Here is a 27,605-nt window from a genome sequence, read left to right as displayed (position 1 = left end):
ATCTGAAGTGCACTGCATGAGATATTTCTCATAAGGCTAATAATCACTGGTGTGTGCAGTTTTTTATAAGAATCTGACAAGAGTGACAATATAGGTGATACGTGATTCTTGAGGGGATTAGGAAGGAACCAAGAAGTGTGTAGCTTGACCTCTGCAGTTAAGTGTATTTCTGCAGGTAGAATATGTAGTAAACAACTTCAGTGTACATGAGTAGTTTTATGACTTTTAAGACAGTACTATGTGTCTATAGAACACAGTACGTCAGAATTGTAGTAAACATCGTAAATAAACTAACAGACTTATTTTTGTTTACAGATTCAATTACAGTCACTCAGGAGTGAGGGTGATCACTTGCGGAAATTGGTGAATATTGCAAAGCCGGCCAGCTTGCCCGAACTTGTCCCTAGTGAAGAGCTATCAAAACTGCAGACTAGCAACAGAGTTGCATTAGTTGCCGCAGTCAAAAGAAAAGTAAAGGACGTACAGATGAGCAAGGTAACTAAACCATATTCACTCACTTTATAATTAAATACTTCTTCGTTAGGTTTTCTTTTTCATGTCCACATTTGTCTTCTGATGTTGTTCCTTTAAAATTGTAAGAAAGCATACCTTACGTCGTTATATGTGTAAGATGAAGTCAGACAAAAAAAGACAGATGGAAAAATTAATTAAACTGTTTATTATTGCCAAATTAATCTCCTGAGACAAGGTGGTCAATGACTACATGCAAAAACGTTTGAAAATGCATACAGAATCATGATTACACCCTGAAGGAAGAGATTCATGGCAGTCTGTATGCTTTGGATGAAGACATGTGCACATAAGTTCAATCGTAAGTCTGTAGGCAGCCATAAACATTTTTATATTAAAAGTATTGACTGTGGAACAAATGTGTTAACAATTGTGCTGATTACTTTTCAAGTAATAAACAGTTTGCTTACTTTTTTTCCATCTGTCTCATTTTCTTTTGACTATGGAAAGTATCTAGATAATATTAGCTGAGATAGACCAAAAAAGTGGCACAGTAATGAAACACTGAAATTGAATTTTGGAGGGATTGAATTCACAGCATGTATTGATTTAGTTTGCTTCCCCTCTAGTTGTTTAGTTAACTATTGCAATGTCTCAGTAGTATCACTCTTGACGAGACGTAAAAGGTTTTATTTTATTGAAAGAAAGATAGAGGAAGAAAACAGAAAGTTTGCTGTGTCTAACAGCACACTAGTTCTCTTCATATAGCACAGAAATATTTGACATATAGAATGAAATTTAAATGATATAAAATCCAGGATGGAATGAAACAATGTTATGAAAAGGGTAGTTGCTACTTACCATATAGTGGAGACGCTGAGTCGCAGATAGGTACAACGAAAAGACTGTCACAAAACGAGCTTTTGGCCAACAAGACCTTTCTTGAAAATAGACCACACACACACACACACACACACACACGACCAAAGTGTCTGGCACCTGAAGCCAGAATCTGGTCAGAGACTGTGGTCGTGTGTGTGTGTGTGTGTGTGTGTGTGTGTGTGTGTGTGTGTGTGTGTGTGTTGTCTACTTTTGGCCTTGATGGCAAAAAAGCTCATTTTGTGACAGTCATTCTGTTGTGTCTATCTGTGACTCAGCATCACTGTTATATGGTGAGTAGCAGTTATCCTTTTCATAATATTGATAGAATGAAACTTCTCAGATGACAGGGAGTCTGTACTCTTTGTAGGGTTGCTAGGTGACATAAACATGACAGACAAATAACTGTATGAAGTAAAAAGGTAGACAGGTTATGAACAGTTAACTTGGATGAAAACTATTTAGAGATTTAGTTTATGTATTTCTACAGCATAGTTAAAGGTTAAATACACACATCAGCAATTAATAGACATGAATAATAAGCACAAGCCCTTTTCTTTTGTGTTTGGAAGTGTATCCAAGCAGAATTTGCAGTTCAGTGTGCTCTTTTCATACACCTATAATTGGACCATATTTTTGATAAGCACAGTGTTGAAAACCATTCATTCATGTGTGATGAAGTAGGCTGAACAATGCTATTTTAACTTCTAGATGTCCCATAAAATAATACCAGATGTTGATTCAAAGTTGGAAGGTGTAGAAGAACAGGAAGAGGAAGAGGATGAAGAGGAAGAGCAAGAGCAGAAAGAAGCAGACAAAGAAGAACAAAATAATCGAAAGAGAAATCAAGATACAGGTGGAAATCGTGGCCAAAGAACAGTAAAACAATCTGAACAGGAAGCTGTGTCATTAAATAGTCGTGGGGAGAAAAGAGAACAGCTTCACACAGAAAAGAAACCATGTACTCTAGATGACAGCAGTGTTATTGGTAATGATAATGTAGTTCATTTCCTGTAGTATAGTGTAAAGTTGTAAAATGAAAGACTGTAAGAAGAAATAGAATCTTTATAGTGACTGAAATACTTGATTATTTTTCAATCGTTCGTCAAAGATAATTGGTCCCTCGTTGCCACCCAGTGTGAACTTAAATGAGGGAAAAGAAGTAGTTGTAAATAAAAATAAGAAGAGGTCGAGGCAGAAAGAGCCTAAGAATGTGAAGATAAATACAAATTCTTATATTTTTGAGTTATTCAGCAGAAACGTAGCACAAAAGTACGGTCTTCGGACAAAAGCTAATAAATAAAATAAAGGGAAATTAAGTGGCCAATGAGACTGAAAATGCTCCTGTGGTTTCAGGTGATATCCTTTCTCAGAGCTAACTAATAACAGTCATTTACATTGTACTGGCTGCAGAGCGTATTTGAGAAAGCCCAAGCCCGGACTGAGGTCTTCCTCTTGCTGACTCTTCTGGCCTAGTGCGCCTCTCTCACAGCATATTGCCTCATATATAACTTTGTTGCTTTCCTCTTCGTCAAAGATAATAGGTCCCTCGTTGCCACCCAGTGTGAACTTAAATGAGGGAAAAGAAGTAGTTGTAAATAAAAATAAGAAGAGGTCGAGGCAGAAAGAGCCTAAGAATGTGAAGGTAAGTACAAATTCTTATATTTTTGAGTTATTCAGCAGAAACGTAGCACAAAAGTACGGTCTTCGGACAAAGGCTAATAAATAAAATAAAGGGAAATTAAGTGGCCAATGAGAACATAAAAGAGACTGAAAATGCTCCTGTGGTTTCAGGTGATATCCTTTCTCAGAGCTAACTAATAACAGTCATTTACATTGTACTGGCTGCAGAGCGTATTTGAGGAAGCCCAAGCCCGGACTGAGGTCTTCCTCTTGCTGACTCTTCTGGCCTAGTGCGCCTCTCTCACAGCATATTGCCTCATATATAACTTTGTTGCTTTCCTCCATTTTATACTTTTGATGCAGCAGATTATTATTATTTCTTTCCTTTCTCAGGCGTTATGTCTGGTTAAAAATGGAAAGTGACGCGGACCTTGATCAAGCATGACTTCCTTTTAACTGTTACATTGGATTTAGGAACTTTCGGGTAATTGAACATGTATCAATAATTACGGATTTCTGTAGTTGTATATATACGTTTGGATGTAGCTGTATTGCATTGATGTACTGGTGGATACTGTGTGGTATGACTCCTGTAGTTGATAGTATAATTGGTATAATGTCATCCTGATGCCACATGCCCTTGACTTCCTCAGCCAGTTGGATGTATTTTTCAATTTTTCTCCTGTTTTCTTCTGTATATTTGTTGTATTGGGTATGGATATTTCGAACAGTTGTGTTAATTTATTCTTTTTATTGGTGAGTATCATGTCAGGTTTGTTATGTGGTGGTGTTTTATCTGTTATAATGGTTCTGTTCCAGTATAATTTGTATTCATCATTCTCCAGTACATTTTGTGGTGCATACTTGTATGTGGGAACGTGTTTTTTTATAAGTTTATGTTGTAAGGCAAGCTGTTGATGTATTATTTTTGCTACATTGTCATGTCTTCTGGGGTATTCTGTATTCGCTAGTATTGTACATCCGCTTGTGATGTGATCTATTGTTTCTATTTGTTGTTTGCAAAGTCTGCATTTATCTGTTGTGGTATTGGGATCTTTAATAACATGCTTGCTGTAATATCTGGTGTTTACTGTTTGATCCTGTATTGCAATCATGAATCCTTCCGTCTCATTGTATATAATGCCTTTTCTTAGCCATGTGTTGGATGCGTCTTGATCGATGTGTGGCAGTGTTAAATGATACGGGTGCTTGCCATGTAGTGTTTTCTTTTTCCAATTTACTTTCTTCCTATCTGTTGATGTTATGTGATCTAAAGGGTTGTAGAAGTGGTTATGAAATTGCAGTGGTGTAGCTGATGTTTTTATATGAGTGATTGCTTTGTGTATTTTGCTAGTTACTGCTCGTTCTAGAAAGAATTTTCTTAAATTGTCTATCTGTCCATAATGTAGGTTTCTTATGTCGATAAATCCCCTTCCTCCTCCCTTTCTGCTTAATGTGAATCTTTCTGTTGCTGAATGTATGTGATGTATTCTATATCTGTGTTACTCCATTTCACTACTCCAAATGAGTAGGTCAATATTGGTATAGCATAAGTAAGTATAGCTTTTGTCTTGTTTCTTGCTGTCAGTTCTGTTTTCAGTATTTGTGTTAGTCTTTGTCTATATTTTTCTTTTAGTTCTTCTTTAATATTTGTATTATCTATTCCTATTTTTTGTCTGTATCCTAGATATAATATAATAATAATATAATCTAATATAATATAATATAATATAACAATTCCAGTCCCAAAGAAAGCAGGCATTGACAGATGTGAAAATCACCGAATTATCAGTTTAATAAGTCACAGCTGCAAAATACTAACGCGAATTCTTTGCAGACCAATGGAAAAACTGGTAGAAGCCAGCCTTGGGAAAGATCAGTTTGGATTCCGTAGAAATATGAGAACACGTGAGGCAATACTGACCCTATGACTTTTTTTAGAAGCTAGATTAACAAACGCAAACCTACATTTCTAGCATTTGTAGACTTAGAGAAAGCTTTTGACAATGTTGACTGGAATACTTTCTGTCAAATTCTGAAGGTGGCAGGAGTAAAATAAAGGGAGCGAAAGGCTGTTTACAATTGTACAGAAACCAGATGGCAGTTATTAGAGTCGAGGGACATGAAAGGGAAGCGGTGGTTGGGAAGGGAGTGTGGCAGGTTTGTAGCCTCTCCCCTATGCCATTAAATCTGTATATTGAGCAAGCAGTAAAAGAAACAAACGATAAATTTCGAGTAGGTATTTAAATCCATGGAGAAGAAATAAAAACTTTGAGGTTCCCCGATGACATTGTAATTCTGTCAGAGAAAGCAAAGGACTTGGAAGAGCAGTTGAACGGAATGGACAGTGTCTCGAAAGGTGAATATAAGATGAACATCAACAAAAGCAAAATGAGGCTAATGGAATGCAGTCGAATTAAGTCACGTGATGCTCAGGGAATTAGATTACGAAATGAGACATTTAAAGTAGTAAAGGAGTTTTGCTACTTGGGGAGCAAAATAACTGATGATGGTCGAAGTAGAGAGGATATAAAATGTAGACTGGCAATGGCAAGGAAAGTGTTCTGAAGAAGAGAAATTTGTTAACATCGAGTATAGATTTAAGTGTCACGAAGTCATTTCTGAAGGTTTTTGTATGCACCCTCCCACCACCACCTACTCCAGTCCTGTAACCCGGAAGGTGTACACGATCAAAGGGAGAGCCACGTGTGAAAGCACCCACGTGATTTACCAACTGACCTGCCTGCACTGTGACGCTTTCTATGTGGGAATGACCAGCAACAAACTGTCCATTCGCATGAATGGACACAGGCAGACAGTGTTTGTTGGTAATGAGGATCACCCTGTGGCTAAACATGACTTGGTGCACGGCCAGCACATCTTGGCACAGTGTTACACCATCCGAGTTATCTGGATACTTCCCACCAACACCAACCTATCCAAACTCCGGAGATGGGAACTCGCCCTTCAGTATATCCTCTCTTCTCGATATTCGCCAGGCCTCAACCTCCGCTAATTTCAAGTTGCTGCCGCTCATACTTCACCTGTCTTTCAACAACTTCTTCGCCTCTGTACTTCCGCCTCGACTGACATCTCTGCCCTTACTCTTTGCCTAAATATGTCTGCTTGTGTCTGTGTATGTGCGGATGGATATGTGTGCGTGTGTGTGTGTGTGCGCGAGTGTACACCTGTCCTTTTTTCCCCCTAAGGGAAGTCTTTGCGCTCCCGGGATTGGAATGACTCCTTACCCTCTTCCTTAAAACCCACATCCTTTCGTCTTTCCCTCTCCTTCCTGAAGAAGCAACCATCGGTTGCGAAAGCTAGTGATTCTGTGTGTGTGTTTGTGTGTTTTGTTCTTGTGCCTGTCTGCCGGCGTTTTCCCGCTTGGTAAGTCTTGGAATCTTTGTTTTTAATATATTTTTCCCATGTGGAAGTTTCTTTCTATTTTATTTACATCATTGTTAAATAATTCTGTTATATGTGAATGTGTTGAGGTGAACTTCTTTAGCCAGAAATTTGCTATTGTATCTTTTCCAAGGGCTTTCCAATTGTGCATAGAATTAATTGCTCGGGTGACTTCATGTTGCAAAATTATCACTTCAGGCATTTGTGGTATCATCTTATATGTGTCTGTTTCTGCTTGTATCCACCGTGCATGCCTGTTATGTTGTACCGGGTTTGACCGTATGTTGCTCGACAAGTGTTCCATGTCTGCTATGTTTGGTCGATTATCTATTTTAATGTTTGTGTTAACTATTGTCTGGTAAAACTTCTTTTGGTTTGTATTGAATGTTTGATTTTGTTTCCTTCTGTTTTCACTTTTATTGTGTCTCCTAAGTCATTTGGCCAATGCTTGTAATTTCTGCTTCTTTTCATCTAATTGCTGTATCACTTCTTGTTGTGAGATTTTACCTAACCTTTTTCGTTTTTTGTCTGATATTTCATTTCTTATAAATTGTGTTAGCTGTCCAATGTCTTTTCTCAGTTATTCTATTCTGATCTGTAGCCTGCGTTGCCATGCTGGTTTTGTGGGTTTCTTCTGTGTGTTGGTTTGTTCTGATCTCTGCCTAGTGTGGATATTTAGTGTAGTGAGTGCTCCTATATAAACCAGTAGTTGTAACTCTTCCATAGTTGTATTTTAATTTATTTTGTTGTGTATGATTGTGTTGATAGTTGTTATTGTTGTTTTGACTTGTGGGTTATTTGGTGGTCTATGCAAGAATGGTCTAATGTCTGTATTTGTGTCTTTGTATTCTATATATGTCAGCTGAAATTTTTCTTCTATAACTAACATGTGTGTCACTTCGTGTTCTATTTGTGCTTTTTCTGGTGGCTGTCTTAAGATTTTGTTTTCCTCTTATTGTTTAATTGATGCATGTTGTTCTTTGTTTGTTTGCTCTGAGATGTTTGAGCCCATTACTGTATTTTCTTCTTCTTCTTCTGATTGCACATTATTTTGTTCCAGTATTTGTTGTTTGATGTTTTCTAATTCTGGCTGGGGGTATCCTGTTATTTTTTATTATTACACGGATCTAATCAGCTAGTCGTTGTTCTGTTAAAAATTTTAATTCTGGGTATCTGATATTAAATGCTGTGTATACTTGTGATCTGTAACCAGTTGTGTTGGTTCTTAAGTTTGTTGCTTGGTAATAACAGAACATGAGGTATCAGTTAACTTCATCTGACCATCTCATCCTCTGTCTTTGTTTTCCTTCTAGAGTGGATGCAGGAAGCATATCCTGCAAAACACCTCTATTTGGATTTAAATCATTTTCAGTGTGGCTAGCAGTGTCGTTACCATTGTGGATGGGCATAGGGTTCAAGTGTCGTCCCCGGACATGACCGTGCTTGTCCGAGGCTTCATTAGTTCTGTCTTGAACCAACTACTCACACTAAAAGGGGGTTAGCCCTATTAGTGGTTTGTTCTTTTCGTCGCCTTTTACGACTGGCAGAACATACCGGGGGCCTATTCTTTTCCTGGGCCTCCACGGGGTTTATTATTATTATTATTATTATTATTATTATTATTATTATTATTATTTCAACAGATGTTACTCACATCACCTAATTTAATGTTCTGTTCTTCTTCTTCTTCTTCTTCTTCTTATTATTATTATTGTTATTTCAACAGATATTACACACATCACCTAATTTAATGTTCTGTTGTCCACCAAATGCACAGAATATCCTTGTCTATCCCTGTTTCAGACTGGCTTCCAATCCTGTTCTCAGTCCTGTACTGCATGGGTCATTTTCTTCAGTCGAACCAGTTGCGAGACCCTGTCCCATACAACCATCCATTCCCTCCTAATGCAGTCCAGCCATGGTTATTCCCTGCACTATAAAAGGTGGGGTTATGAGTGAAAGTGTGCACAACAAGTAACCAAGTATCTACTCGCAAGAATGGCATCCTCCAAATTGTGTCAAACCACAAACTTTTTACCATCCAGTTGCTGAACATGCTGTAACCTCCAACATAAATGACTTCAACTTCCAGCATTACTCTCCCTGAAATGGGTATTTGAATGGTCTCTCCAGCAGCTGCACTCTCACAGTCCTCCTGGCATAAACCTCTGTTACCCATTACATCCCTTCTTCCCTTCCTTCTTCTGTCCACTCTGCCTTCCCTGTCCAGATCTTCTGCGTCTCCTCCACCTCCAACCATGTGAGGAACCCCCCCCCCTCTCTCTCTCCCTCTCCCTCTCCCTCTCCTCCCTCCCTCTCCCCTCCCACCTGTGCTCAACCCACTCCAGCCTCCTCTCCCTACTGCACATTTCCCCTCCTCTACTCCCCTCCCCAACACCTGCCCCCTCACCCCTCTTCCCCTACTCCCTCCTCCCCTTCCCCCTCACCCCTCTCTCTCCCCTCCCTCTCACTCTGCCTCCCTATCTCCCTCCCACTCTCTCAATCCCTTCTCCCACACTCCCTACTCACCCCTCCCCCTCCCTATCCCCCTCCTCTACAGGCTCCCCCTCCCCGCTCTCCTCCCTCCCCTCATCTCCCACACCCCTCCCTCAACTCCCTACCACTCCTTTCCTCTCTCGTCTACTCCCGACTCCCCTCTCTTTTTCGTCCCCACTTATGCCCTCTCATCTCACCCGTCTACCCTTCCCTCCCTATCCCCCTGTCCCTCCCCCTCCCCTCCCTTTCACCCTCTCCCTCAATCCTTCTTCACCCCTCTCCCTCCCTCCATTCCCCTCCCACAATACCTCACCCTCCCTCCATCACTCTCCCTCCCCTCTCCTCTTCTTGCCACCACTTGTTTACCCTCCCCACCACAACTTCCCCTCCCCGCCAATACTTTCACCTCCCCGCCAATCCTTTCCCCTCCCCCGTCACTCGTCTCTCCTCCCCCGCCACGCGTCTCCCCTCCCCCACCACACGTCTACCCTCCCCGCCCCTCCCCTCCCCACCACTCGTCTCCCCTCCCCGCCACTCGTCTCCCCTCCCCGCCACTCGTCTCCCCTCCCCGCCACTCGTCTCCCCTCCCCGCCACTCGTCTCCCCTCCCCGCCACTCGTCTCCCCTCCCCGCCACTCGTCTCCCCTCCCCGCCACTCGTCTCCCCTCCCCGCCACTCGGCTCCCCTCCCCGCCACACATTTGTCCTCTCCTCCCTCCCTCCCTCCCTCCCTCACTCACTCCCTCCACTCCACTCCACTCCACTCTCCACACTCCACACTCCACACTTCTGCACTCTCCACACTCCACACTCCACTCCTTCGTTTTGAAACAAACTTCCATATATGCTTCAAAATTTGAAACCTGTTACTCAAGAAATGTCAAGCCAAGAAGATCTTAACATCAGTGTACCAGAACTTATAACAACACAATTCACAGATACGACCAATATCGTTAACAATGAATATCTTACACAAACTCGGAAAACTCCTACAGTGTCTCAACAACTTTTAAACAATTTCCCCAAATGTTAATTACAAGTTTTGAAGTTTCCTAAAACATGCATACTTTAGACACAGGCTAACAGTAGATCATACACAAATAAGAAGACTGCGTGACAGTAACTTTTTCAAATCTTACACAGAAAACAATATAGGAATGTTTCCCTACCTAACTTATGAAATAAGACACAGTAGGCACTGTACAAAGAACAGTGTCCACTGTTGGTTAAAAAACAACACATTTATTTAAGGACCAAACTACTGCAGGAAAACGTGAAATAGTCTCGAGATTTATTGGTGCTGTAGTAAGTCACTAGGCCACCACGCGGCCATGGCGTACGTCCTAACAGTCGTGCAGGCAGGATGAGGTTCTCCTCACTTACCTCCGCATCAGACACAGTCCCTTGAGGCATGGTTTTTTACTCCAGCGGAAGGACCCCCCAATCTGCAGTGATTGTGGCATCCAGATTCCTGTCCACCACATTTTACTTTTTTATTCTCTGACCAGAGGGCGGTGGTTTCCTTGCCATCGGATTTGCCCTCTATTTTGCAAGATGACGCAACGACCGTGGTAAAGGTCTTACAGTTTTGTGTCCTGTCCAATTTGTTGTCTTGAATTTTAGGGAGAGGATTTTAATGTGCTGCTGGGTGTCTGGCTCACACAGAGCTTAGGTAAGAGGTCTGCCAGTCACGATTACCTCCTTGTTTCACTTCTATTTCTGTTCTCTTTTCCTTGTGTTTCCTTTCCTTTTTTAGTGTGTTTCTTTTCATCTTGTTTTGCCTCTGTATATGAGGATTTGGAACTGCGTCAGGCCTGTGTCTTTTAGCCGTTCTCCTTGTTCACTGTCCGTCTTTGTCCCTTCACCGCATGTGATCCTGTTTTTACGCGTTTGGGCACTGATGACCACGCTGTTTAGCGACCGAAAACCTCAAACCACACACGCTGCATCTACATCCATACCCATACTCCACAAGCCACCTGACGGTGTGTGGCAGAGGGTACCCTGAGTACCTCTATCGGTTCTCCCTTCTATTCCAGTCCCGTATTGTTCATGGAAAGGATTGTCGCTATGCTTCAGTGTGGGTTCTAATCTCTCTGATTTTATTCTCATGGTCTCTTCGCGAGATCTACGTAGGAGGGAGCAAAATACTGCTTGACTCTTCGGTGAAGGTATGTTCTCGAAACTTTAACAAAAGCCCGTACCGAGCTACTGAGCGTCTCTCCTGCAGAGTCTTCCACTGGAGTTTATCTATTATCTCTATAATGCTTTCGCGATTACTAAATGATCCTGTAACGAAGCACGCTGCTTTCCGTTGGATCTTCTCTCTCTCTTCTATCAACCCTATCTGGTATGGATCCCATACTGCTGAGCAGTATTCAAGCAGTGGGTGAACAAGCGTACTGTAACCTACTTCCTTTGTTTTCGGATTGCATTTCCTTCGGATTCTTCCAATGAATCTCAGTCTGGCATCTGGTTTACTGACGATCAACTTTATATGATCATTCCATTTTAAATCACTCCTAATGTGCACTCCCAGATAATTTATGGAATTAACTGCTATTTTGTAGCTAAATGATAAGGGATCTATCTTTATATGTATTCGCAGCACATTACACTTGTCTACATTGAGATTGAATTGACATTCCCTGCAGCACGCGTCAATTCACTGCAGATCCTCCTGCATTTCAGTACAATTTTCCATTGTTACAACCTCTCGATACACCACAGCATTATCTGCAAAAAGCCTCAGTGAACTTGCGGCACACCTGAAATCACTCTTACTTCGGAAGACTTCTCTCCATTGAGAATGACATGCTGCGTTCTTTTATCTAGGAACTCTTCAATCCAATCACACAATTGGTCTGATAGTCCATATGCTCTTACTTTGTTCATTAAATGACTGTGGGAAACTGTATCAAACACCTTGCGGAAGTCAAGAAACACGGAATCTACCTGTGAACCCATGTCTATGGCCCTCTGAGTCTCGTCGACAAATAGCGCGAGCTGGGTTTCAAACGATCGTCTTTTTCGAAAGCCATGCTGATTCCTACAGAGTAGATTTCTAGTCTCCAGAAAAGTCATTATACTCGAACATAATACGTGTTCCAAGATTCTACAACTGATCAACGTTAGAGATATAGATCCGTTCGACGTCCCTTCTTGAAAACGGGGATGACCTGTGCCCTTTTCCAATCCTTTGGAACGCTATGCTCTTCTAGAGACCTACGGTACAGCGCTGCAAGAAGGGGGGCAAGTTCCTTCGCATACTCTGTGTAAAATCGAACTGGTATCCCATCAGTTCCAGCAGCCTTTCCTCTTTTGAGCGATTTTAATTTTTTCTCTATCCCAGTGTCGTCTATTTCGATATCTACTATTTTGTCATCTGTGCGACAGGCTAGAGAAGGCACTACAGTGCAGTCTTCCTCTGTGAAACAGATTTGGAAAAATACATTTAGTATTTCGGCCTTTAGTCTGTCATCGTCTGTTTCAGTACCATTTTGGTCACAGAGTGCCTGGACATTTTGTTTTGATCCACCTACCGCTTTGACATAAGACCAAAATTTCTTAGGATTTTCTGCCAAGTCAGTACATAGAACTTTACTTTCGAATTCATTGAACGCCTCTCGCATAGCCCTCCTCACACTACATTTCGCTTCACGTAATTTTTGTTTGTCTGCAAGGCTTTGGCTATGTTTATGTTTGCTGTGAAGTTCCCTTTGCTTCCGCAGCAGTTTTCTAACTGGGTGTTGTACCGCGGTGGCTCTTTTCCATCTCTTACGATCTTACTTGGCACATACTCATTTAACGCATATTGTACGATGGTTTTGAACTTTGTCCACTGATCCTCAACATTATCTGTACTTGAGACTTTTGTGTTGAGCCATCAGGTACTCTGTATTCTGCTTTTTGTCACTTTTGCTAAACAGAAAAATCTTCCTACCTTTTTTAATATTTCTATTTGCGGCTGAAATCATCGATGCAGTAACCGCTTTATGATCAGTGATTCCCTGTTCTGCGTGAACTGTTTCAAATAGTTCAGGTCTGTTTGTCACCAGAAGGTCTAATATGTTATCGCCCCGAGTCGGTTCTCTGTTTAACTGCTCAAGGTAGTTTTCAGATAAAGCACTTAAAAAAATTTCACTGGATTCTTTGTCCCTGCCACCTCTTATGAACGTTTGAGTCTCCCAGTCTATATTCAGCAAATTAAAATCTCCACCCAGAACTATAACATGGTGGGGAAATCTACTCAAAATACTTTCCAAATTATCCTTCAGGTGCTCAGCCACAACAGCGGCTGAGCCAGGGGGCCTGTAGAGACATCCAATTACCATGTCTGAGCCTGCTTTAACCGTGACCTTCACCCAAATTATTTCACATTTTGGATCTCCGTCAATTTCCTTCTATACTATTGCAATTCTTATCGCTATAAACACGCCTCCCCCTTCACTGTCCAGCCTGTCTCTGCGGTATACATTCCAGTCTGGGTTTAGGATTTCATTACTGTTCACGTCTGGTTTTAGCCAACTTTCTGTCCGTAGTACTATATGGGCATTGTGACTGTTTATTAATGAGAGCAGTTCTGGGATCTTTCTATAGACGTTACTGCAGTTTTCTATTAGCACATTAATATTGTTATTCCCTGTTGCATTTTGCCTACTTCTATCTTGCTGCGTCTCAGGAGGCGTCTTGTCGGGCCTAGGGAGGGAATTCTCTAACTTAAAAAACCCGCATGTGCACTCCACACGTACTCCGCTACCCTTGTAGCCACTTCCGGCGTCTAATGCACGCCTGACCTATTCAGAGGGACCCTACATTTCTCCACCCGATAGCGGAGGTCAAGAAATTTGCACTCCAGATGTCCGCAGAATCATCTGAGCCTCTGGTTTAAGCCTTCCACTCGGCTCCAAATCAGAGGATCGCGATCGGTTCTGGGAACGATACTACAAATAGCTAGCTCTGATTCCACCTTCACCAACTCTGCCAACTGCCTGTACGAACTGAGGATGACCTCTGAACCCAGACGGCAGGACTCATTGGTGCCGACATGAGCAACAATTTGCAGTTGGGTGCACCCAGTGCTCTCTATTGCCGCCAGCAGGGCCTCCTCCACATCTCAGATGAGACCCCCCGGCAAGCAGACAGAGTGAACACTGGCCTTCTTCCCCAACCTTTCCGCTACTTCCCTAAGGGGCTCCATCACCCGCCTAACGTTGGAGCTCCCAATAACTGGGGTGGCACTAGACAGAGAAGCGGTGTGGTAGGAATTGTAGACAACGAACAGAGTCACAATCTCTTCTGCGAGTATCGTCAACAGGACACTGATACTTTTTTATGTGAGGCACGGAATTAACCATCTCTGATGGAAGATGTGGCACACCTGGTTGTGTAGCAGGTGTCGAGATGTTGCGGTGCGGGTGTGTACGAAAACTTCACAATAAGCGTCTCAGTTCGAGGAAATGTCAATACGTGGCACGGTCGTGGAGCAGAGGCCGATGTTAATGCCGTTTGGAGTAGGCGAAGAATGAGAGTGAGGCTGCGTTGACAGAAACCTAGGTAGGAACAGAGCTGTTGTCCTGTACTGGTTGCCAAGAATCGTAGTAGGCAGGTATCCGGTCGCACAGTAGGATCGACAGCTCAGGGTGCTTGAAGGAAGAAATTTGGTGCCTTAGGAGACAGCCGTAGCAAGCTAGGGATGTACGGAACTGCTATGACACGTGTGTGAAAGGCTCCCAGAGGGCCATTGACATCCACATTTGTTAAAGCGTGAACCAGATTTGTAGTAAACATTTGAACATACTGGCTATTCCTTAATGCAGGCCATTTCCTGAAACATGCATCCTATACACTCATTAACGGTAGATCGTGTCCAGAGAAAGAGACTGAAAGTAGCGTTTACTGCACAATGGTAACTTTTCAAATCTCGCCCAAAAACAGAGTGAAAATATCAATACTTTAATGTGACGGTCAGTAGTTCCGATAAATATATATAAGGTCCAGGGAGACGTGCAAAACGCTTCTAATCTTTCCTCAGATAATATAGTGAATTATCGGTCCTACCACAAGCCCTACATATACTGGACAAGTTTTACATTTGCCACGACAGTACAAATCGTGAACCACAACTTTACTTGGTGCCCCAGATGGATTCAGAATCACTAATAACTAACTAAGTTAAATAAGACAAAGCACTGTAATTATTGTATGTCTTGAAACAATCAGAAATAATTATGACTCAGATTAAAGTTGGAGCAGTAGTGTTAATCTTCCAGACTAAGTTGCACAAGTACAAAGATACACAGTATATTTCGGTGATGCATGACCAGGGCCACATTGTCACACCAGCCAATTACTAGGTGACACAATAAGCATCACACAATGGCACACACTCGCAACTGCCCTAGTGCGGCAGTGCTTGTTGAATGTGGCCACTACTTAATTGTGGGCACACACAGACAGGTACACTCTGACGTGTACCGTAATGTGTATCTGGGAAAAACTGCTCTGACCTGGGTAGCCTTCAAATTTCACTGTGACAGAGCCCGTTACCACAGCCCAGATAAACACGGTATTGTTTGAGTGTGCAGAAACGTGTGCCATTCCTCGAGAGCTGACGGCCTGCTGTCGGTGCCATTTCCGTGTGAGCGGCCTGAAACGTTATTCTGTTGTCCGATTAAAATGTCTACTTCCATTTACTACCCGTCTGTTCCTCCACACCCCTCAGATCGTGTGCCGAAAAGGTCACTTGACCTCGCAATACCGTCCGGTGGCCACGGTCGACTACAGTAGTGCCAACCACTGGCATATACTCCTCCCTTTATTCCCGGCAATTCCCTTTGATCGTATCTGATCTTCCCGACAGGGACTAGGCTCGATTTGGGATAGGTGAGCTCTTATAACATTTCCCTTCTTGGGATCCACTAACAATACTTACTATACTGTGGCAGGAGCTTTCTATCTTGTCAAGATTTTTGCTTGAAGCCTGGAAGTTCTTGACAGAGACTGGGTCTTCTACATAATGTGGCTGTGGGCACTGTCTGCTATTGTAGCACTGCCTGAAGATGATGCAACTTAAGAAGGTTCTGTTTTGCCCTCTTTCAGGGGACCACAAGTTGCCTTGGCCCGGTCTGTTCCAGCAGCAGGTTGACGGATGATACTTTGTGGACTAGAAATCTTGAAACATAGTAGCAGTTCACCTGGTTCTCGCTATGTCGTTTTTATGGGTATCACTACTTGTGAGACTGTAGAGTCCAATTCTCCTGCTCTTTACTACTGTACGTGATTAGGGCTGCCCCCAGGTTTGGTTAAACTCTCAGCATTTGAAGGGGTGGGGTAATAGCGGTGGTGGCATGTGTATTGCTGATACCACACTAAAGTCCCTAAAACCACCCAACATAAAGCATGTCACGTTGTCATATGTAATATAGTGTGGTGGACGTAAAACACTATAGATGTTCTTTAAGTTCTGTACCATTGCTTCAGTAATAGCTGCCCCGGTGGGAGGCAGGTGCAATGGACCTGCAAAATCGATAACCATTTTTTGAAGGGGACAGTTCACTGTAGCAGATGCTAACCAACCCACCTTCATATACTGAACGGGCTTGACCCCAATGCATACCTGACATACTCACTCTGTTTTTATATCACTATCAGTTCTCTTCCATAGAAAATGCTGACATATTACGGCATTTGTGAAAATGCCCAAATGCCCACCTGTAGAGCACTCATGGAAATACTCGAACAGGAAAGGCACAAATTGCTCATGCACCACTATCTTGTTGTCCTCTCTAAGTGGTTTTAGGTCTGGGATGCAAATGCTATTGAACTTATCCCTTCTTCATTCTCCTGAAATAGGACTGCTCCCATCTTACATTCGAGGTGTCCATCTACAAGATGAATCGTGTGCTAGAATCGTGAAGAGGCAGGACCGTATCTGACATCAAACCTCATTTCAGCGTCACCTGTGGTGCTTCTCGTGAGGCTGACCCCTCAAAATGTATGTATCTTTTCTCCTAAATCACATAATTTCCCCATCTTCCCTATGAGCTCGAGGATAAATTTGCAAAAAAGAAATTTGGCTTTCCTTACGTAAGAATTTCACCATGTCTTTGACATTCCTAAGTGCTGAAAGATGTCGATCGACACTCATCCTGTCTAGGACAACCGTGTGCCTTAAGAAATGCATTAATTCACAGGTGAACTTCTCCTCGGCCAGAGGAACAGTCGATCCTGCTTTTCTCAGTCTACCAAGTACTTCTCATAAATGTTGAAAATGTTCCTCCATAGAATTACTATAAACTACCTGATCACTTGGTTCGGATCTAATGTCGTAAACAGTTTTGCCGTGTGAAATCAGCCAAAACGAGAATGACGTTCTGAGAGTGATCGTGATCACAATTTCACCTGTTTGTTCAGATCCCTATAATCCACCACTGGGTGATAGCTTCCATCTGATTTGGGAACAAAAAACACAGAAGCCACATACTGTGATTTGGAGAGCCAAATAATCCCTTGTTCTAACATTTCCCTCAACAGCTTCATCGTGGGAAGGGCAAATATATACAGAGTTTTCTTTATCACAATGTTATCCTGTAGCTCGATACGATATTCTACTAATGGAGTAACACTCAACTTTGCCACCAAAACATCCAGGAATGCAGGATAGATTTGAATGCCTTGAGAAAATAAGCCAACCAGTTGCAGGTGTGTCTTCATAGTTTCAGCAGTTGTAAAATTATCTTCTTCAAAAGTACAAGGAGTGTCAAATAAGAAATAAATCACTTTTTTCAGTTGAACAGATGCAGAATTTGTAGAGGAACATCGCGTAATATTTCCGCATCGGCCCCTACAGTTTCGTGAAATTTTGAAAGGTGGCTGTGCTCTACAGAGCCTTCAAAATGGTGTCTGTAACAGAGTTGCAGAAAGTCTACGGAGATCTGGCAGTGAACAGAAGCACTGTGAGATGTCGGGTGAGAGGTCTGTCATTTTCGGAATGAGGTCATGTAGACCGGTCCAATCTCACGCGTGCCAGTTGGCACGCACGTAGCTGTGACTGCTGCATTGTTGGAATGTGTGGACACTCTCATTCCAGGTGATTGACAGATCTCAGTCGATCTCAGTCGAGCAGCTCACTGCTCAACTGGACTTCTCCGTTGGCAGTGCTGACACTCTTCCTCACCAGTCTGGGTCCTCAAAGGTATATGCCCTCTGTGTTTCTTGCTGCCCAATGGAAGACCGTCAAGAGCAATGAGTCTGTGTGAATTCTTTACGCATTACAAGGTCGATCGTGACAATATTTTGTCAACCAGTAGAGTGATACTGTGTAAGCATACAGGTCCTCCCATTAAGGTAGTGTAAGGCTATTGCACTGAACAGAGATGATGTTGGAAAATAGGGGTTTCTAGCCAGAGGCGTGGGGAATAACATGGTTTATTGGAATCCTGAATAAAACAACCTGCATTCAGGGGAGAAAAGAATATTGCATTATATACTGAATGCCCCTTGTACATGCACCTATCCAGAAAAATTTTCATATCACAGTTAAAAAGAAGTAACATAGTGTGAAAGATGTACAAAAACCACTGGATAAAAATATAAACAAAAACTAAATAGACGCATATTAACATGCTGGAGATGACAAATTTCAGAGCAGAAAAGCTCGTATCAAGTAACATGGTACATGTGATCATTAGTAAAACCAAATAAAATCAATTAAACAACATTCCCATTAGAGCTGGGCTATGTGTAAAAGTCTTCACATTAAAATATATGAGGAATTAAAAGGCAGTGAAATGGCTCATATGTGGCTGGTGCGGTACATTGAAAAGGGAATGAGAAAAATTTTAGATAGCAAATTGGGGGAAAATGAGAGATAGAGAGGAGGAGGGGAAACTTTAAATCAAAAATATCTGGACACCTGGCTGAAAATGACTTACAAGTTCGTGGCACCCTCCATCGGTAATGCTGCAATTCGATGTGGTATTGGCCCATCCTTAGCCTTGATGACAGCTTCCACTTTCATAGGCATACGTTCAATCAGGTGCTGCAAGGTTTCTTGGGGAATGCCAGCCCATTCTTCAAGGAGTGCTGCATTGAGGAGAGGTATCGATGTCAGTCGGTGAGGCCTGACATGAAATCGACATTCCAAAACATCCCAATGGTGTTCTATAGGATACAGGTCAGACTCTGTGCAGGCCAGTCCATTATAGGGATGTTATTGTCGTGTAACCACTCCGCCACAGGCCATGCATTACACACAGTTGCTCGATCGTGTTGAAAGATGCATCCCCAAATTCTTCTTCAACAGTGAGAAGCAAGAAAGTGCTTAAAACACCATTGTAGGCTTGGGTCGTGATAGTGCCATGCAAAACAACAAGGGGTGCAAGCCCCCTCCATGAAAAACATGACCACACCATAACACCACTGCCTCTGAATTATGCTGGTGGCACTAAACACCCTGGCAGATGAATTTCACTAGGCATTCACCATATCCACACCCTGCCATTAGATTGCCACCTTGTGTACCGTGATTCGTCACTCCACACTATGTTTTTCCACTGTTCAATTGTCCAATGTTTACGCTTTTTACAGCAAGCAAGTTATCGTGTGGCATTTACCGGTGTGATGTGTAGCTTATGAGCAGTCGGTCGACCATGAAATCCAAGTTTCTTCACCTCCTGCCTAAATGTCGTCGTACTTGCAGTGGATCCCGATGCAGTTTGGAATTCCTGTGTCATGGTCTGGATAGATGTCTGCCTGTTACACATTATGACCCTCTTCAACTGTTGGCGGTCTCTGTCAGTCAACAGACGAGGTTGGCCTCTATGCTTTTGTGCTGTACATGTCCCTTCACGTTTCCACTTCACTATCACATCGGAAACAATGGACCTAGGGATGTTTAGGAGTGTGTAAATCTCTCGTACTGACATATGTCACAAGTTATACCCGGTCACCTGACCACATTCGAAGTGCATTATTTCCACGGAGCGCCCTATTCTGTTCTCTCATAATGCCTAATGACTACTGAGGTCCCTGATATGGAGTACCAGGCAGTAGGTGACAGCACAATGCACCTAATGTGAAAATGTATGTTTTTGGGGGTGTCCGGATACTTTTGATCACATAGTGTAACTGGGGTTCATGGATAATGGCTACATCCACATCCTCTCTTCCCAAAAGATGGCTCGAGACAGTACTTACTTCACTTACTATGTTGCAGGTTTATCTGGAACACTTTCATCCACCAATTTGTTACCATTGTTGCTTCCGATGTCCTTAATTACCTGAAAGTAACCTACAGGAACCATAAATACAGTTTCAAGTCCAGTTCTTGCATTACTTTAGGGGATTCCTCACTGACTTGCACCACAATGGCTTGGCACTCAAATTCAACCTTGCAGTTGATTACCTTCCAGTCATCTGTCAAGAGATCCTGGTTCTGCACTTATACTTTCTAGAAAAGAGTTACTGGAGGAAGAGCCTTAGGAAGTTGTGGTACCCAAATTGATATCTTTGGGGTTTTCAAGAGTTCCTCTGCCGGCTTGACTAGCAGCTTCACCTCCTGCCACAGCGATATCTTGGGCACCGTATCTTTAAGTCAGTATATTGTTCCCAACCCTTAGGAGATAGACACTCTGATGTTGGAGCATAGACTTGTGTCTTCCCCAATCTTTTCAAAGATTGAACTAGCCACTCTGGTTTCAATGTTATATTGATCAGCAGATATCCTGTTGAATGACTGTTATCCCAAAAACCATGACGTGAAAACTGAATAAAAATTTGCTGCTTAAATAATTAAAAGAAAATTTTTAAAGAATGATTGAAAAAAAATTTGGAATGTACACATATCCTGAGTGAACATACTTCTTTTTCTTGTTACCACTATTGTGCATAGAGCTTGGTATGACAATACTGGTTCCAGATCGCCCCTCTTCTGCTCACGCAAATTATTCTTGCCTGCTTCTATCCTCTCAATGCAGGATTCTCGGCGCATCGCGGAGTGATGAACAGACAGGTATCGTCACCGTGAATGCACGAATAAACTTTGCTATCTTGATAACATTCTTTAATACAATCTAAAGCACAATTGGAATACACACTTCTGAACAATAACGATGCGGTGGAACTTGTCACACTTCCACCCGCTACCACTTATAGAGACAGACAGAAGAATTTAAATCAATTAAAAAATTGAAGAGCATCTCTCTACCTCTATTGTTTCAATGCCAATGTTATCAATGGCACAACATTTTATATATGTAGACACACATATCTTATATGTATAAGAAGAAAAGAAAGAAAATAATAATAATAATAATATGTTACATTATGGACTGCAAAAAATCTGTCTTCTCTCCTGATTTGTGTCTTGGCTTTTTCTGGATCTGGTTACCTTGAGAAGTGGGAGTATTTGGACTCCTCTGTTTTTCCCTGTTTTGGTATTGGAAGCAGCCTGTTTATCCCCTTTACTCTGGGACAGTCAGTCAGTCTCTCTCTCTGTCTCTCTCTTCCCCCCCCCCCCCTTTTTTTTTTTTTTTTTTAAATGGTTCATGGCCTTTTAATGCCCTCCATCTATTCTTCATATGCCTCACATTTTTCTCTTTTCCCCCTCTGAGCCCCACACAAGAATTTGATCTTGATCTGGTCCAACTTCCCAGTGATGTCTGCCACTACTTGAGCTGGTCAGTGATGTGATTCATTTGCAGAAATGACTTCCATCAGTTCTAAATCCAGTGTTTGGGTATTTGCGGTATCATCAAGTCCCTCAGTTTTTGAGTGTTTTCTGTGTTCTCCATTTTATTCCCTTGAGAATTAGGGATATGTCAGTTACCAGTGGAGCCACACACAAGTGTAAGGCTAAGTACTCATCGAGGTCACGCAGAATTCCTGAGGTTCATTTATCCCCCTTAGCATGGATCAAGTCTCATCTTGGCTTGGGTACCTATTGAGTTGGAAATGGCTGTGGGAAGAGATGTGTGAAGCACACATTGTTAGGTTCATCTACATGTACATCTACCTGGGCCAAGTGTCTGGCTTGGAAGACCATGTCAGTAGTTACACTATCGCCAGCACAGTCCTGAGCTTCACACGAACATGTGAACACCTCCACCACAAGTTCAGTGTTACGATAAGGCAATGGAGGGGAACCTTATTGATTGCAGTGTTTCTTACATCTAAAGTACTTCCAGAGCTTTTTTTTTAATAAAAAAAACAGTCTGAATGAATAGATTATGACGTTCTAATGGTGTTATTCTTTGAAAGACTAAAATAAAAATATAAACAATTGTACTATCTAGTGTGAAATGCTCAGTGTACAACTGTGAATTGCGCAGTGGCAGAACAGTTATAACCTTGTACAGACTCCATAAACTTTCAGAAAAAGTAGTACCGCATAATATTTTTCCAGTACATGATCTAATTGTTGTGAGTTCTTGCTTTCTTTAGGAAAGAAATGCACTATAAAGTGGAATGCATTGGAAAAGTACACTCTCATCAGCTGAGTGCGTAAAGTAAATTGCTAGAGGTTTTCTATTCTAGGAAAAAAAGTGAGACAAGGAAAATATAGAAGTACATCTATTGACAGCTCCCTTACAGCAAAGAAGTGGAAGAATGAACCACCTACTCCAAACCCTGTGACGTGCATATTGTGGATATGAAAAGAAGATGCAAAGTTCCATCATATAATGGAATAATCAGAGAGAAGTGTGTAAAATGAAAAGAGAGACATAGATTTCACTGCAGATAAGAAATGTTTCTTGAAATTCTACACTGAGTGGAAGCTAGTCAGGAGTACAAAAAACATGTTTTTTAATTGGACAGATAAAACAACTACTCACCAGGTGATGACAGGAGAATACACACATAAAAGAAGCTGATATTTACACAAGCTTTTGGAGCCACTGCTCCTCCGTCCGGCAGAAGGGTTGAAGGGGAAAGAAAAAAGAGGGGTGAAGGAAAAGGACTGTAGAGGTTTAGGAAAAAAGGTATATTTTGGAAAAGTCACCCAGAACTGCGGGTCAGGTTGAGAATGAAAGACTGTTTGTGGGGGACTGCACCAGACAAGATTTGAAAGCCTGAGAATTAAAAGTGCAAGACGGGGTAAAATGCAAAGCAGAGATTACTGCAAAAACATTGTGCATGTGTTAATAAGGGTGGAAGCTAAGTTCATTGTACATAACAGAGACGGGAGGGGGAGAGCGAAAAATGGACAGGTCACAAAATTAAAGATGTAGAAAATTAAAACTGAGTGAAGAAATGCATATTCATTGTGAAGAAATACTGAGACGGAAGAAATTAACGTAAATTAAAGCCAGGTGGGTGACGAGAACCGAGAACATAGCGTAGCATATTGTAGCGCCTAAAGAGTTTAGAGAATCTGATGTCTGGAGGAAGAACGCCGATGGTGCGTGTGGGTGAAATAGGCACTGAGGTCACAACTGTCATGTTCTAGAGTGTGCTGTGCAACAGGAAATTGTGTGTTGCTGGTGTACATCCTCTGCCTATATCCCTTCACCGTAGTCTTGCCGAACAGGATTTTCGTAACAGCTGACAGCTGGTAGATGACGTGTCATTCTGTAGATCTGTCCTATTTGTGGCATACACCTTGCTTGTCACCATTGGTGCCACCTACCTCTATACGCACAGTATCCGGCACGGTAGACAGTCCGTTGTGGAGGTGTCATCATATACCCTCTCGGTCGTAATCTTCTGATTATGCAGGGATCATATTACTGATGCCTGAGCTGCAACCTCTCTACATATGCCACGGGGTAGATGTCCATCATCTCTGGACACTCAGACTCCCGGCAATGGCCATCACACCAGGTGGCCTTTCCTGGGGCTGAGTGGCACCTGTGGGGAGAGCCCCTACTCAGAGTGGGTGGTGTCAGGGTGGATGACCCACAATGAAGCGGACAAAGTCACCTTTCGCTGGGGACCGAATGGTCCCAGCACTCTCTAAGAAAGGGAATGTAGAATACAATTCTACGACATACGACCCCCAAGTCACTCCCCTCCGTAGCTATACTGTGGGAGAAACATAGGGCTATGAAAAGAAGAGAGCCATATTTGTCTTGTTACTGAGTGTGCAGCAGAACGATGGGGACTCCTTTCTGGTTAAGAAGCCTCTTTTTTTTTTTTTTTTTTGAGCACCTGGAAGATAAATTTGGGGAAGTGACAGCTCTATTCACAACATGCAGTGGAGCAGTCCTGATTCAGACGGACTTCCTAGCCCATTTAAAGAAATTATGCCTCAAACCATGTGTTTTCGAGAGCACTTTCATCTTACGTTCACTCCATCTTCAGATGTTCACATTTATTTACGCATCATTAACATTGTTTCTTTATGTGTTAAAATAGCTGCAAAATTATGCAGTGCCTAGCTCTCACTACCGTCAATTTCTTCTGCAGGCTGGATTGAAACAAACTATTAACAGAAGAATTGCATCTGCAACTCAAAGTGTCATCTTTATGGTGAGAAGCAATCTATCCTTTTCATTATAATTTTTATCTGTTGCAACTGTGCAGCATGAATTCAGAAGGAATTACAGAAAATAACCACTATGTAAACAGAACATTGTGTGTTGGTATTGATAATGTGAGAATACTGATTGAGCTGTGAACAGAAAAGTACCAGTCAGTCAAGTATGCCAGATGCAAATGTGTAGAGAACTAGGTAAATTTCATATGGAGTCCAAAACAATCAATGGTCCACAGAAGGCACAAACTGTGGACTGCTGCAGCAAACTGTGTGGAAGGTTTTGTGATGATGGTTGCATTTCAAACAGTATATTTTGCGTCTTGTGCAACAATTAAAACCAGAAGATTATGGCCATCACCAATTTTGCATCACAGTGCAGCATGTAGTGAGTCAAGACTTTCCACGTAAATTGTGGAACCGCTCGACCTTCTGGCGCCTCGAACCCCGATGTTTTAAAGATGAGTGTGAGAAAGCCTGTTTACTGCGCAACACATGTCTGTGTGTGCAGGATTGACGTTTGTCATGGGAGGACAGGAGCAAGCAGCACCGACAAGTGTTTGCCGTTCACGCCTTGGGAGCTGTATTCAAAGGTCAAGAAGTGATTGTGTAATATTCCGTGGTTTATGGTACAGTGTTAATTGTTAAAGAATACAGACATTCACTTACTTCATGTATGGGACTCACTAGAGGCAAGACATGTTAAAAACTTCTGGTGGTTATTAAACCAACCATGATATAAGTGTATATTAATAGAGTCTAATGTTTGATGACTGAGTTGGCTTAACAGATGTCAAATGTTTATACAAGAATTGGTAAAGTGGTTTCCAGTGGAAGTGAAAATATACCATGATCGAACTGAAAGTTTTCTACGATTACCCAATTATTTCAAAAGTAGAGTCTTTTAAATTCCTATAACCAGCCATAGCCTTTGGAGAAGAAGCTTTTGGGAGCTCGACATAGTTGATTATCCAGAGAAGAGGATCGGCTAGACCTGTGATGTAAGTCAACTGATGAAGGGGGGGTGTGAATTGTGAATGCAATCCAGTTTTGCACTGCTCCTCGTATCGTCAAAATGTTAGAAGGAATCACTTAAGGATGAAAATTTCACCTCCAACCTGATATCCAGCAACAAAGCAACCTTTCTTGTAACTGAAAATGTTAATCACCATTGTGAGAAATTGTGGTACACAAATAAGATACACCAAAACTTAACATTTTCTGTGCAGTGGCACAGATGAAACTGTATAGCCTGCTTTTCTTCTGTGAGAAGACTGATGGGCACTTCTGACTTTTACATGTAGCAGTTATGGTAGTTTCCTAGAATTTTATCTTCCAACAAGATAGGGCACGGCATTATTAGAGCATCAGTGTTCATCACTACCTAAATGACAAACTTCTGCATCAATGTGTTGAGGTAATCAGTAAGATGAAGGCACTTTGGAACATTTCTTGCGTGTAAAATGCAAACTTGATGAGTTTACTGTTCTGTTCATGCATCAGTCATACTTGTACATGTAATACGTTGGAAAAAATTAGTAAATGATTTATAGTAGCCCTGTATTTTTACACTGATAGAGAAATGTTTTTCTCGCTGTCAGGAAACCGTTTAGTTTAATGAGATCACTGTTAGTTCAGAATGTGAAATACTGTAAGGAGAGCCATCTTTGTGTGAATATTTCTGCAGTGCAATTAATGTTTTAAATGCAAAGTCTTGTAACATTTTGTGAAAGCTTCTTGTTGTGCTCCACAAGCAGGAATAGATTATTTTTGTTTACTGCCAGTGGGTGGGAATAATTGCTTATACATCGAAGATGAATAGTCTGTAAAAGTTTTATTATAAATAAGTGAAATAGGTTGCTCTGCTATCTTTTAACAACCAACAGATGCACCATTCAGAGTACAGATAATTCAGAATGAGCATTAGTATTGAAGATCCACTAAGTTAAAATTTTTAACCTTCAGCACAGTGATCTTGAATTATAAAACTTCTGTATTCTGTCTCAATGTATCAGGGAATTTCAGACTATACTCAGCTGCAGAGTGGTGTTCTATTCTAATTTCCTTATTGTTTTGTTCAACTGCTTTCTCTTTCAAGTTGCTTACAATCTTCTTTCTTTTTTTTTCCAGGGAAAATGGCACAGAAAATGGACTATGATTACGATGAATCCAACCCAGATTATTCAGTTTGGGTTCCCCCAGAAGGCCAGACAGGTGATGGTCGTACAAAGCTCAATGAAAAGTATGGGTACTAGATTGATTCCTGCCATGAGTGAAAAGTTATCAAAACGTGCACAGTTTTCCTCCCAATGTATATGCACTTCAAAGTACGCTGTGATAGTGCATGTGTTACCTGTTGACATACCTTGTTTGTGATTCTGGAGCAGTTATTTTCCCTTTCACAGATAGATAATAATTTGACAGTCTTCCTTTACTTGTAATGAAGAAATAAATAAAGCAAGGGAAAGGTAAACAGCACTTCTGAGTGAGATGAATTTATTATTTGTAACTACAGTGATGCTAAATTGGTACCGACATTTATGAAATGACAGACTTCACATTGACTTTGTTTCATTGGAATTATAAACATTGGGGTAATTATCATGCATGAAAATTTTTGTTGCTTTTCTTTATTTGTAAGAGTATGCATAACTGAGATTAATAAACAGATAAGTGGTTAAAGAGGATAAACATTTGTAATTTAATTAGTTTCTCTGCATTTTGAGTTGTTGGTGCCTTGAATACTCTTTGTACATGACATGAGACTAAAGTGTTTGCAGCAAGAGAAGAAGGTTGTACCATAACTGAAATCATAGCTTTAGTAGCTTACAGCACCATCAGTGACAGTGTTCTGTTGGGACTGATGTGAATTGTGTATTATTCATCTTATGGCGTACATTTGCAATCCATTTGGTCTGCATATAGGAGACATGTATGAATTCATCCACTGTGTAGTAGTACCTCAGTGTGAGTACCTCATATGGCTCTCTTTTAAGTGAACATAAATTCCTCTGCATTAACTTGTTCCCTTTTAATTTATTAAAAATTTCCATTCCCTTGTATTGAGATCCCTGGGCATACAGTCTGAGGTGGTGGGCGGGGAGCATAAAATTTTCTTTGTTTCTAGTATCATGTAAATGGACAAAATGGTTTCCCTCAAATAATTCATATCTGATGTACAAAAATGTAATAATCTCATTTACATATAAGGATGGCAGAGTTAATATTTTAAGTTTTCTAAATAATGGTCAACATGAT

General features: G+C 41.5%; 1 protein-coding gene across 1 annotated transcript; it reads left to right on the top strand.

The window, feature by feature from the left end:
- Positions 1-314: 314 nt before the first annotated feature.
- LOC126311352 (kanadaptin-like) lies at positions 315-27,038 on the top strand. The gene is made up of 3 exons (XM_049992216.1): positions 315-495; positions 2,062-2,338; positions 26,478-27,038. Exons 1-3 carry the CDS (start codon positions 487-489, stop codon positions 26,600-26,602), a joined length of 411 nt encoding a protein of 136 aa, XP_049848173.1. The 5' UTR covers positions 315-486; the 3' UTR covers positions 26,603-27,038.
- The last annotated feature ends 567 nt before the right edge of the window (positions 27,039-27,605 follow it).

This window comes from Schistocerca gregaria, unplaced genomic scaffold, assembly GCF_023897955.1.
Source record: "Schistocerca gregaria isolate iqSchGreg1 unplaced genomic scaffold, iqSchGreg1.2 ptg000413l, whole genome shotgun sequence".
NCBI lineage: Eukaryota > Metazoa > Arthropoda > Insecta > Orthoptera > Acrididae > Schistocerca > Schistocerca gregaria.
Note: the sequence above shows the minus strand (reverse complement) of the source record. Positions and strands in the feature narration are given on the sequence as shown.